A 12,623-nucleotide genomic window follows, 5' to 3' on the forward strand; every position below is an offset into this window, starting at 1 on the left:
TTCTAGAATGTTCTCGCTCGGTTTATGGCTCAATAGGCAAGTCTGGCACCAAATAGACGCTTTTGAGCCAAATCTGGAAACCCTGCCTTTCCTTGCAATTTTCTGGTAACCCTAAACCCGTTTTGCAGGAAGCTATCTAACCGCAACTGGGCATTTTGTAACAATATGTTTTTTTTTAACTTATTTCCAAATGGGCTGGCTTTATATAATTTTCGTTGCTTTCTCCATGTGTAACATGAATATGAGATAGTTCCTCTAGAACATTTTCCATAAAGGTTCCCTTCTTCTTAAGCAAGCCTTTGTATGCCATATCTTTAGTTAACCAAACAATCAATATAAAAATTACTGAACTTCGTTTCTAAACATTTAACGTTAAAACAGAAAAATAATTCTAAGAACTCTTACTAAGTAATTCAGTCAGAACATTAAAAAGCAGTTAAAATAAGCATGATAATAAATGTAAAGTAATTACAATACTCAAAGAATATCGCACTTAATTTAATTTTTGATAAAATAACAAATGATTTTTCCTCCTCTCTCTGCCTCGCAGAATGCATTTCAAAAATTATTTTAAGGTCTAAAAATTAATTTACATATCAAAAATAGCATTTAGCTAGAATTTAACGACAGGAAACTGACAAGGATGCCTATATTATTACTAATAATTAAGAAATCACGGTTCTGTGTGCCCAGAAGTGGCAAAAATAAATCTTTGATTAATAAAAAATTGTTTAGTCCGATGAATCTCGCATTTTGCTTCATCATATATATGATAAGATCAAAATATGATGCAAACATCATAATGAATTCTTGGCTCCATCTTACCATGATAGACCTTCAAGCTGGTTGCTGGGGGATTATGACCTGTGGACTATTTATCTGGAGAAATAGTGCGTAACTTCATATGTCTGAAAATGGCTCTTAACACAACATCTTCTGATCCTCATCATGAAAAATAAAAATTCTATGTCAAAAGAATGTGATGGCAGTACAATATTGTGAGTAGTTGTGAAAATTGCGCAGAAAAATGCACAGAAACTACCCGAATACCCGAATTCCTTAGAAAGGAGAAATTCATTTTGAACGCAAAGACACACTTATACGTACGAAAGCTGAGACAGATCTGCTGATTAAAGTGTGAAGTTTAACTTTACCCACTATAGAATATAAACATGAATTTATCAGACATGAAATTCTTTCCCTAATTGAATAAGCTCCTCCGAACAGCTCTTTTTCCTCTTCTTTCTTGCGAAAGAGGTTTCTACGTAGTACCCTACAACAAATACATATCTCATCCCGCAATATGGGCCTTTTTTTCCCTCTATTGAAAGTGGACTTCTCTTCTTTCCTCTATTTTAAAAGCGTATCACGTTCTTTCAATGTTTAACCGTTAGTAATACAATTTATGCAGTGTTTAGACTTACCTTTTTTTTTTAAAAAAAAAGTAACTTTTTTTTTTTTTTTTTTTTTTTCAACAGATGGGATTGACTGCCCCTCCAAATTTCATATTTTTTGCGTAAAGTTTGCGAATTGGTATATAGATTTCAAATATGAAATGAAAAAATAGGCAATTTTTGAAGGGGTTTTATTAAAAAAATTGAAGCAAGAACTCTACACAGAAGAATTGTAATAAAAAATTACTTGAAATAACATAACCCAAAGGGAGGAAAATAGAATGTATTATTTTGTAAATAAGTTCTAAACAACATTCACTACACTTAGCCAACAATAGATTCAAGGAGTGACATTGATAGTTTGATTAAGGAATTCACTGAATTTATCATGAATGCGCATAAAAGTGCCAACAAAAGGATCGAAAACCCAAAAGAAGGAAATAATTGCAAAAACTAGTTAAAGAAAGCAACGCAGCTAGGCGTTAATTTTACGGTCCCAAGCATCTATCAGACAAACAACGATTAAATCGACTGAATGACGCTGTTATGTCTCTACTAATTAGACACAACTCGACTAGACTAGTTACCTAAATTTGCTCTCTGCGAACAATAACTCCATTTGAAGAACTATCTCCATATATAAGAAATGCTATAGTAAAATTCCTCCCCTTAAAGGTCATCAAAAGATACATTACACAGAAACTAAAGAGTAGAGCTCTTATCCCAGCATCTAGGATCTCAGTGTTGCATAAACAACATATATGACACTACAAGAGAACATTTAATCTCTGATTTTCTTTCCAATCATACATCAAATCCACAAACCAACATCGTTCCAGTCCTCATCTCTAGCAGAATTATCAAGTTATTTTCTCTCAAACTAGTGTTCAAGCTCACGAATATTTTTAATATAATCCTGGGATGGCAATGTTTTCCTGAAGCATGGAAGAAGGCTACAATTCTTAAACCTAAAAAAACCACCCAAGACGTCTGAATCATACCACGTTATAAGTCTTCTACCCTCCATGAATAAAATCATGAAAACTCAGAGGAATCCACGATCATCTGGAAGCAAATATTATATACCACATTTCTTTGGATTCTGGAGAAATCTACCTACCTAGTCAGTTATGCGAAGTAGGTGAAATGGTTTCGGAGGTATGCAAACGAAGAAAGTCACGGATGACTTTTTTCTCGACCCAACCAAGGGTTACATTCGTGTCTGTCTGGATGCAGTCATCTATCAAATACATAATCTGGGTCTCCTACATTACATTGCCAACATAATTAAATCCTACCTGACTGGTAGACACATTATCGTTCACATCTCTGGTACATTTTTAATCCGCCGCGCTGTTTTAACCGGTGTGCTACAAGGGTCCCTATTAGAGCCTACCCTATTCAATATTCATGTGAACGACATTCCGCACACTACCAGCACCATACTTAAAAAGTATGCTGATGATCTTTGCTCAAAGTGCACTGCTTAGTCCAGTCATCCAAAATTTACAAAATCACCTACAGGCAGTGGAGACCTGGCTAAAACCAAATCAACATCGACAAAACGGTGGCTATCTTGTTTGCAAATAAAATAATATTAATGATAATTCCAAATTTATGGAACTAATCTCCCCCCCCCATCCTAATACAAGCAAATTCGCTTATATTAGGATGATCGCTAGCGCGGACCTGATTCTCTTTTTCAGTCTCCCACTACTCTTTCTCCTCCTCCCAGATTCTTATCAGAAGTCGAGTAAAAAGATGTTTCTACATCTTGACACTCGAGAATAAAATACGATATGTGTGTATTAGGGTGATCCTTACAAATTTTCTCTTATGGATCACACACATTACATCTATTATTATTATTGAGAAGTTTCAGGCTTGTATAGTTAGACTCTAACTGCTCGAAACAGAATTCAATCTATTGATAAGCTACTGATTTATATATCCATTCTGAGTCCCATGCTGTGTTAAAACCTGTCCAGTCCGGGCATATTCTTGCAAAACAAACAGAAACCAATTTCAGACTGACAGGAAACGTACACTGATGCAAATTAAAGATTCCCCACTGATCTTATATATTCGTAACAAAAAGGTACATGAAGAGCTAAAAGTATTCCAGCTATGGACTTATTACTTTTGTCAACGAGCTAAACGTTTTCACGAAAGCCAGGGACAAATCAATAATTCTGAAATAAAAATTTGTAACTAATATTTTCGTAACTCACATATCAAAAGGCCAATGGCCCTACCTAAATAATTGTGTAAAATCTGTACGTATATGTGTCATTAAGCTGTTATCGTGTACTTTTCTGAATTATCTGTATATAATGCACTTACGGCACCATTTGATTTGTACTTCCCTATTGCTTAGTCACCATTTCGATGGCCTTTTTGTTCAAGGAATTTGCAAGATGATTTTTCCCCTTTCCCTACACTTTACATGCTTATTATCGTATAAGTTTTATATAATCATCAAATGGGCTTCAAGAAAGAGCATGCTTATTATATTAATAGGTAAATTTTATATAATCATCAATCCTGCTTCAGGAAAGGATTTTTCAAATCATGCGTCGTAGAATATATATGGGATCATCAAATTATGCGAGCCCTAGAATATATACGGGAAAGTTTTAATAAGAAATCGTTGCTGATTTATTTTTAGACATGAAAAATGCCTTTGATAAAGTATAGCATACTCGTCAAACTTATCTCCACTCCCCTCCCGTGCGATTTGATTATCCTTATTCACAGTTTTGTCATTAAAGAACTTTTCAGGTAAAAATTACAGACAGTTATGCTACGACTTGTGAATCAAAAGCGGTGTCCTATGTGATCCAATAATCTGACCTCTGATTTTAACTTATTTATCAACGATATGACAAGTAATGAAAATACTCTTCTCACATGTTACGCCAATGACACGGCTATTTTTACCATCGCTTAGTTCTACACATGCTAAAGATAAATTACAAAGTTATATCAACTATAATGTACAATGGTTCTTAGCAAGGAAATTTTTAATTAACGCTCAAAAGAGCTCAGTTATCTATTTTCGAAAAAATCCTTTAGGAATTAACATCAGTGAAATCTAAATGAATGGTGGAATTGTCTATGTGATATTAAAATCAAATATAAGATAAGCGGATGAACTTCAGTTCCCATTTTTTAAACATGAGAGATAAAGCTTACAGAGCTCTTATTAGTATTTATCTTATTATAGGCAGGAATTCTAATAGCTCTATTATAATGCTAAAGAACTCTCTGTCTGCAGGCATTTCCCCCCACCCAGTTCTTCTCTATGGTGTATCGACATGGGCAGCTACTGTAAAAAATAATAGAAATATCCTTCAAACTTTCCAAACTAAAACCCTCAAAATAATGTTGAATACCTCATGGTATGTCAGAGACTCTATCACCCACAACGATTTAAAAATTAAGCTTATCAATCACGAAATTCTCGCGCATACAAGAATTGTGAAGCTCACCATGCAGAAATTCTTAAAAAACTTGGAAACTATGATTTTATTATTGATCAGCGTTACAAATTAACAATCCATCACAATACCAAGAGATAGATTCATTTGATTGCCGTCTGTGTAAATAGTGTTATATAGCATTTACTCCAGTTTTTGTATTTAATCAAGGAGCCTTCTTTTCCTTTACTTTATTTTCAAGTATTTGAATCACTAATCATTACTAGCCGAGCGCTTAGCTGCACTTTTGCTACTTAAGCGTATTTTATTTTTAGTGTTGTATTTTCTGTTTGAAAGATATATATATATATATTTTTTTTTTCCAACAGTGCTTTAATTCTAGCAAGATAAGATACTCGGCATTAATTACTTTACCTCTTCAAGTCCAATAGATCTAGGAACTTATGCATGCTAAATATCTTTTCTTTTCTGAGACCCTGCATTTAGTTGTTCTGAAGACGTTACGTTAGTTTCGGACTTCTTATAGATTGTCCATAGACTTTCAAGTCAAAGCCCTTTAAAAGTCGAAAGGAATGATAAATCTACGATATACAAGAATTAAATCTTCTAATTCATAGAGAGCGCCCACCAGCGGTCGAGCCGTAAAAGCCGCTGAATACTATGAGTAGTTTCAATTCGGGGGTTCATGTACCGGCGAACGGGCGCGTTTTTGTGGTTTTCGCCACGTGTAACGTGGTTACCAGCCAATTTCCCTTACAACGTTCTCCATAAAGCATCCCTCTCTCTCCGTATAGTGCCAAATGGATGAGCATTATAATAATTCGTACAGAGCAGGTATGGGCAAAAACCGTCTTACGGACCAAATGCGGCCCTTCTAATTTCTTAATTCGGTCCATTATGAAATTCTGTAAACGATATTTTCATCTCTTCTCACCCGTAAATTCCATTCCACCCGTTCCATTTTTGTACGCAAACCACTGAAATCAGTCACACGAGTACCCATCTTTTGTTACAGCGTACTTACGCATGACTATACTAGCGATCAGACTAAGCTGAGAACAAACACTAGATGTGGTAGAAAGAATTTGCAACCACTGAAGAATATATTGTCTCATCATTTCTAGCAACTTTAATTTAGAAATTAAGCAATGAAATATGAACATTGTTGAAATAAAAAGAAAAGGGAGGCCAGGGAAAGAAACTTACAACCTTATATTTTTATTTAAAAATGAAATCGTACATGTCAATTATTTGATGATCAATTGGAATAGATTTTAATTGCAACTTTTTTTTTTTTTTGTTATTGTTAATTTTTTCTTTATATAGTATAGTGGTTAGGGAAGCCGACTACGATACAGAAGAGCCGGAATTCGGGCTTATCCATGTTCCGGAGAAGGCAAGGATGTAAATTGTCTACTTCGTAACGGTGGCCACCTATTAGATGCCTCCAAAATCAAATGACTACCACTTCTGGCCTTAGTATTGGCGAACCCTAAAAATAGCTAATCCCTGCCAAAAAAAAATTTTTTTCCCCTCCTCTCTCTTCACCGCATGATGCGTTAATCTGTATTATCCTCATTTTGACCCATTTAAGTTACATGAAATTCCTATTAAATTACCTGCCCTCCTTTATCCAATTTCTTGGCGGAAGTGAAAATTTCAGCAGGACAAAGTAATATACTACTACACTGACTACCAATAAGTATTTGGACACCTATGCAAATGACGATATCTGCGGTCCTAAGGTACGTCACGGTCTCCGCCGATATATGTCGTGTAGGAAACAGCATCAGCTTTAGTCGCAAGCAAGATGCCTCGCAGTTCGGGGCTTTCTGATTTCGAGAAAGGTATAATTATCGGGTATCACAAATGTGGCAGATCCTTAAAGGACATATCTAGCGATCTGAAGTACCCAAAATCGACAGTGGCCTATGTGATTAAGAAGTGGAAGGTGAGCGATGATTGTCGAAATGTGCCCCGAGTCAGCAGACCAACGAAACTGGGAGATAGAGACCGACTAGTGCTGTCCAGAGAAATTCGGAAGAACGCACCCATCCGTTGTCCCTCATCCGCGAGGAGCTTTAACAGGCATCCAGGAGTATTGTTTCAATGAATACCATCCGTAAGGAAGCATATCTGCTTGGTTTTCATGGTCGTGTTGCTGCCCATAAGCCTTTGATCACAAAGTCACCGCGCTGCTCGGTTAATGTGATGCAAAGCACATCGAAATTGGACCGTAGAGATCAGCGGAAACGGGTTCTTTGGAGTGACGAATCAAGGTTCACCCTTTACCGTTCGGATGGCAGGGTCTGGGTCTGGCGTCTACCTGAAGAACGTCTCCTGCCAGAATGCATTGTGCCAACAGTCAAGTTCGGCGGAGGTGGAATTATGGTCTGGGGGTGTTTCTCCTGGTATGGGCTGGGGCTCTTGGTCCCCATTCATGGTAAGCTCAACTCCGATGCCTACTGCACTATTTTGGATGACAATGTGCTTCCTACGTTGTGGCAGTTTTACGGGTTGGACCCCTGTTACATTCAGGACGACAATGCCAGTTGTCATGTTTCAACGTTAACCAAGGCTTGGTATGGGGCCAATGGAGTTCATCGAATGGACTGGCCTGCGCAGAGTCCAGACCTGAACCCTATCGAGAACCTCTGGGACGAGTTGCATCGCCGAATTCAGGGGTGCACTACCCGTGCAAAATCAGTGAATGAACTTCTATGTTTTCTCCAAGCCGAGCGGAAGAAAATACCACTAGCTGTCATACAAAGACTTGTGGAAAGTATGCCCCGGAGGGTCCACGCCGTAATTACCTCTCGTGGAGGCTCTACCAACTGTTGATTTTGAATATTTTCTTTTCTATCACAGGTGTTCAAATACTTATTGGTAGTCAGTGTACTATCTGTGTTACTACTATGTGGTTACAAAAATATTCCATTGACTTCATCACTATGATCTGATTTTTATTAGCCCCACAATATAAACTCTTTGGAGCAATTATGGTATACTTTGGGAACTAGCTTATGAACAACCAGTAGTATTTAATGTAATACAATAATGGAATGCACTGCAGGATATAGAGCAGCCATTCCTGCTAAATGGTTTGCCACTTCATGCCAAGCCATGATGTATCAAGGCACTGGAGGCCCAACCCTCTCTTGAGCTCCTACCTCATGACTTTTGGCATATCAGAGTGTATTAGTAATTGTTCTAATTGCATTATAATTAAATAAATTATCAAAATAAGAATAAATGGCTTTGTTATATAATTATGGCACAAAACTGTACCACCTGATAACTTCAATTAAATTTTAGATTTGCTCAGTTTTCTTACGAAAACATAATTTTAATACAAAGAATCAATCATCCAAAATAGGAAATAAAATAAATACTCTACACTCCCTAGACTTACTATTTAATGACCAGCTAAAGTTGCTGTTCCCCCCCCAAGGTTCCCTTCCAGGTGACTGCATGAGATTTCATGGTTTTTCTACTATGTGCAACATAAATACAGTACCACAAGGAGAAACATTCTCAATGTCATACAGAAAGAACTAATGTGCTCTGCCATAATCCACTAACCATAGCTCTTAATAAAGAAACTGTCATTTAATTATGTAGTATAACATCTCACTTCTATGTCAGTTATGATGCTTTCTACAAAGGAAGAAAGACAAAGTGCAAAACCTTTTTTAATGATTTGCAGTATGATAAAAGATGAAATTTTAATAATTAAAAAAATCATAATCATAAAAAACTTACGAACATTTGTGTATGGGAGAAATAAATTCACTAACAGCGTTGCAATTTTATCCAAAGTCAAATTTGACTTATAAATATTAATTACTAGAAACTGTAAATATACAGGGTGTCCGAATCAAATGCACCTATTGAACAATCGATTAAAAACAAAGTTTTAGTGCTACGAAGGCGCTATTGGCTACATGTGGGAGCTGAATTCATTTGGCGTTAATATTTTTTCTCGTGTTTGACGCACCTGTGCTTTTGCTCAGCCGACAAACGGTGGCGTCACCGCAAGAGAAGGCACAAATTGTTCTCTAGTATGCAGAACACAAATCCGTAGTAAAAGTGGCAAAGAATGTTTCAAACAGTTTGTAAAAGAAATCCGCCTCAAGCTAAGAGCATAAAAAAGTTTCACAAAACGTTTCTCCAAACGAGAAGCATACAGAAAAGATCCGTAGGTGATCGATGTTCATATTCAGATTCACGTGCAAAAGATGTTCAGAAAGCTTTCGTTCAGAACCCTCGTCAGTCGATCAGGCCAGCAGCTTCTGAATCATCTATGCCACGATCAACTATTCATGATGTTCTGCATCGAAAACTGAGGATCATGCTTATATAGGTACATTTGATTCAGATACCCTATATTATTAACTAAGTTATGTATTGAAATATTATAATGCAAATATTATTATAACAATACATGTTACAAACTGTAAATACTAGCTTACTTAAAATATTTTAAATTTATGAACATGAAATTTAGAACTAAATTTTATAATCTTGAGCCTTAACATAGCATGAAACCAATTTACTGTTCTTCAGACCATCTTTTAAATCATTATATATGGAACTAACATTGACATGTAACAAATTTTATTTGTTATTTTCAGATGGTTGCTTCTCTCATAAAACTGCAGTAGCACTACTTGCACTTAGTGTTATCATACGATTTAATGCAGAAGAAATTTCAACCATACATGCATAAACAAAAGCATGGAACTATTGCTCATATTTTATGACTTGTTGCCTGTATGTTTGTGATCACTGAAGCTCTAAAAATTAATTCTGAAATTATGTCTGCAATTAAAAAATTTAAAGGAATAATAACTTTTTTCTTTGGGTTCAATAGAAATGCCTAATATCATAAATGTAAATAAGATATTATGCAACACATTAAAAGCAGTTATTTCTCAAGAGCCAAAAATTTTAAGTCTTTTAACATTTTTACCTCTTGAAATGCTGCATTTTTATTCTAATGTTCAGGTAATGGATTATTTGAAACACAACATGCATACAGTTTCCCCAAGGTAATATACGCCATAGAGGCAATAACTTTAAAGAAATAAGGTAAAAAAAAAAGACAGCCTTGCTTCTCAAAATATGGATTAGCACAACAAATAATAGAAAAAAAAAAAAAAAAAAAACGAATGCAATAAGCTTTTTATTCCTAGGTGGGAAAAGAAAAATGTTATTTCTAAATATAATTATAAACTTTGATGAAAACTATACAGATTTTTTTACACAGCAGTTCAGATTGCTCGTCAATAAATTCTGCGCAAACATAAAAATTGAAAAATACTCTGCTTATTTCCTAATATTTATGAGAATCAGCACACTAGCAAAAAAAGGTTGAGAATCATTGTGATACATCAAAAGAACCAGAAAATCACCAAGTTTTCTTCATACGCTTTACACATTCTACATGTGCTCTGCTTATTATGCAAAACAAATCAAAGCAGAAATCCATTTCTTTCAATATCTCTTAAACTTAGCCTTTAGGTCTTGACCTAATACAACATAACTTCTTCCTTTGAAGCTACTACATTTTCATTTTTATACACATCCTCATTGCCATTAACATTGGTAAAAGCTCAAATTCAGTGTTGCTAGGCTGACCATTTCTATCATGTTTCAATGCTGCTATCTTGTACGTCCATTTCCTTCAGGTTCAATGTTGACCATAGCAGCTTTGAACCTGACTTGCAGCAATGAACTTGCAGCAATGGATGTGTGTTGCATTATAAAGAGGAGCACTAGTTATCACCGTATGATCAATAATTTAAAAAGAAATGTTACAAATTAGAAATGATTTTTATCGATTAGTTGCAACAGTCCTGTATTCTAACAGTTTTGATTAATTTATGAATATTTTCTATTTTCACAATATGTAGCCAATAACTATCATAGTTAACATTTCATTTATGCTCATTACCAAATAATTAAAAATAAAAATAATTTAAATTGCATTAGATTTTAACATATTACAGTACTCAAAGATTTAATTAATCATGATAATCAAATACCTTCTTGGCATTTTAATCAGTTTTTCAATTATAAACTTTATCTCAGTTATACACAGAATACACTTTTTAAACAATCATACACTTCTTAAATTGCCAAATATATATATCTCCATGGGCTAACCAATCAAGATAATGTTAAGCACAGCTGAAAATATACTATTTAAGCATATCTGAATTTAAGTTTCCAAAATGAAAAGCATAAAAATTGAAAATATGAGTCTTACAAAAGCTTCTACTTAAATATCAGAGCAAAAATTTTTTCTTTTCACATAATGAGATACTTTTAATGAAATAAATAATGATCTAAAATTCCTTTATTCTTAAGAAGATGCAAACTTAAATATTTCTTAAAAAATTATTATAATACCAGCTTCTTCAAATTCACATATAAAGGTTAAAGTTTTCAAATTGGATGTACTTTGAATGGCTTATCATTCATCTTGTTGATTATCCATACATTATTCCATCTTTTTTTTTTAATATATATATGTTACATAACAACCTAAAATTAATCCAGCTTAGAGCACTTTCTGCAAATACTCAGTTTAAATACTGCTTGCAAATAACCATGTCATCTTTTCTTTCCCTAACTTCTACCCTGCAAACAACTCTGTGCTGCTTATGCTGTCCTGTCTTAAATGCTTATGTTGCACTTTTAAGATCATTATACATAAAAATTAACATACTTAAATATGATTGGATAAATTCCTTGTCTACCAAAAAAGAGCTGATATAATTTATCATGGAAAAGTTGTGTTTAGAAACGGCCAAGTCTGGAAGTTACTGGTTTCTGCATCTATGTGAAAGCTAAAATTTGGGGTGGAATTAAATGCTTACCTCTAATTTATGACTTGGAAAAAAATTATAATAATCCTTGAAATCATATAGTATGAAGATTCTAAAGGTAGGTGCAGCAAGCTAAGTTTTGTTGAAATTACAGAAATGTGCTACAGAAAGATACCAAAAAATGTTATTAGATCAGGGCACTTTTTATGCAGGGATCAATAGCAGCCAAAAAAACGGCTACAATGATTAAAAATAAAATGGCAATGTAGTGTTGATCGAACACTGCAATACACAGACTAACACTCAGCCTTAACAGAAGTGAATAACTGAGTTCGTATTTAACAATATCATAGCTTTGTTCAGTGCTTGCCATATTAACTAAAAGAATGGCATCATGGTTCTGTATATATAACAGAAAAATGAAATGAAAAAGTGAATTTTTTAAAAGTTTATTTGTAATTCAATGTTATTTTAAATAGCACTCTAAATATCTGTGAACTGTGAAGAGTTCACTCCTTAGGATACACATGCATTAAATACATTTTTAAATACCTATTTTTAAATTACCAATACATATATGTGCATTAATTAGTACACATAATCATATGTTCAGCATATTATTAATCATGCAAAGAAATTTCAGTTTCATAACATCAATTAAAAAATATGGTAATAAATTTCTATTTGATAAGAAATACACACAAGTTCGCAGATTTTTATTAAATAATGCCTGAAAAAAAGGCATCAGGAGAAAGAAAAAATAATTTGCTTAAGAAAATTAAGATTAACTAAGATCATGTTATTGAGAATTAATCATAATAAAGGAAACGGATTGAAATTTAACCTATTTAGTAAATTATTCATTTCATTAAGAGAAAGAAACAATCAATTATTTTAATATCACGCTGTTAAATAGTAGTAATTCACGATAAAAATAATTTTATAAGAAAATTATG

The 12,623-nt window shown here is 34.1% G+C and overlaps 1 protein-coding gene across 1 annotated transcript in view; it reads left to right on the forward strand.

Moving 5' to 3' along the window:
- The window catches only part of LOC118193035 (UPF0764 protein C16orf89 homolog), a 34,769-nt gene extending 24,836 nt beyond the window's left edge, over nt 1–9,933 (forward strand). Inside the window, exon 8 of the mRNA XM_035364070.2 lies at nt 9,469–9,933. Coding sequence (XP_035219961.2) covers nt 9,469–9,563 — 95 coding nt within the window. The 3' untranslated portion in view covers nt 9,564–9,933. The remainder of the gene's footprint in view (nt 1–9,468) is intronic.
- Nucleotides 9,934–12,623: the final 2,690 nt, after the last annotated feature.

This window comes from Stegodyphus dumicola, chromosome 10, assembly GCF_044657685.1.
Source record: "Stegodyphus dumicola isolate Sdum_Otavi_A_Nest chromosome 10, ASM4465768v1".
In the NCBI taxonomy this organism is placed as follows: Eukaryota; Metazoa; Arthropoda; class Arachnida; order Araneae; family Eresidae; genus Stegodyphus; species Stegodyphus dumicola.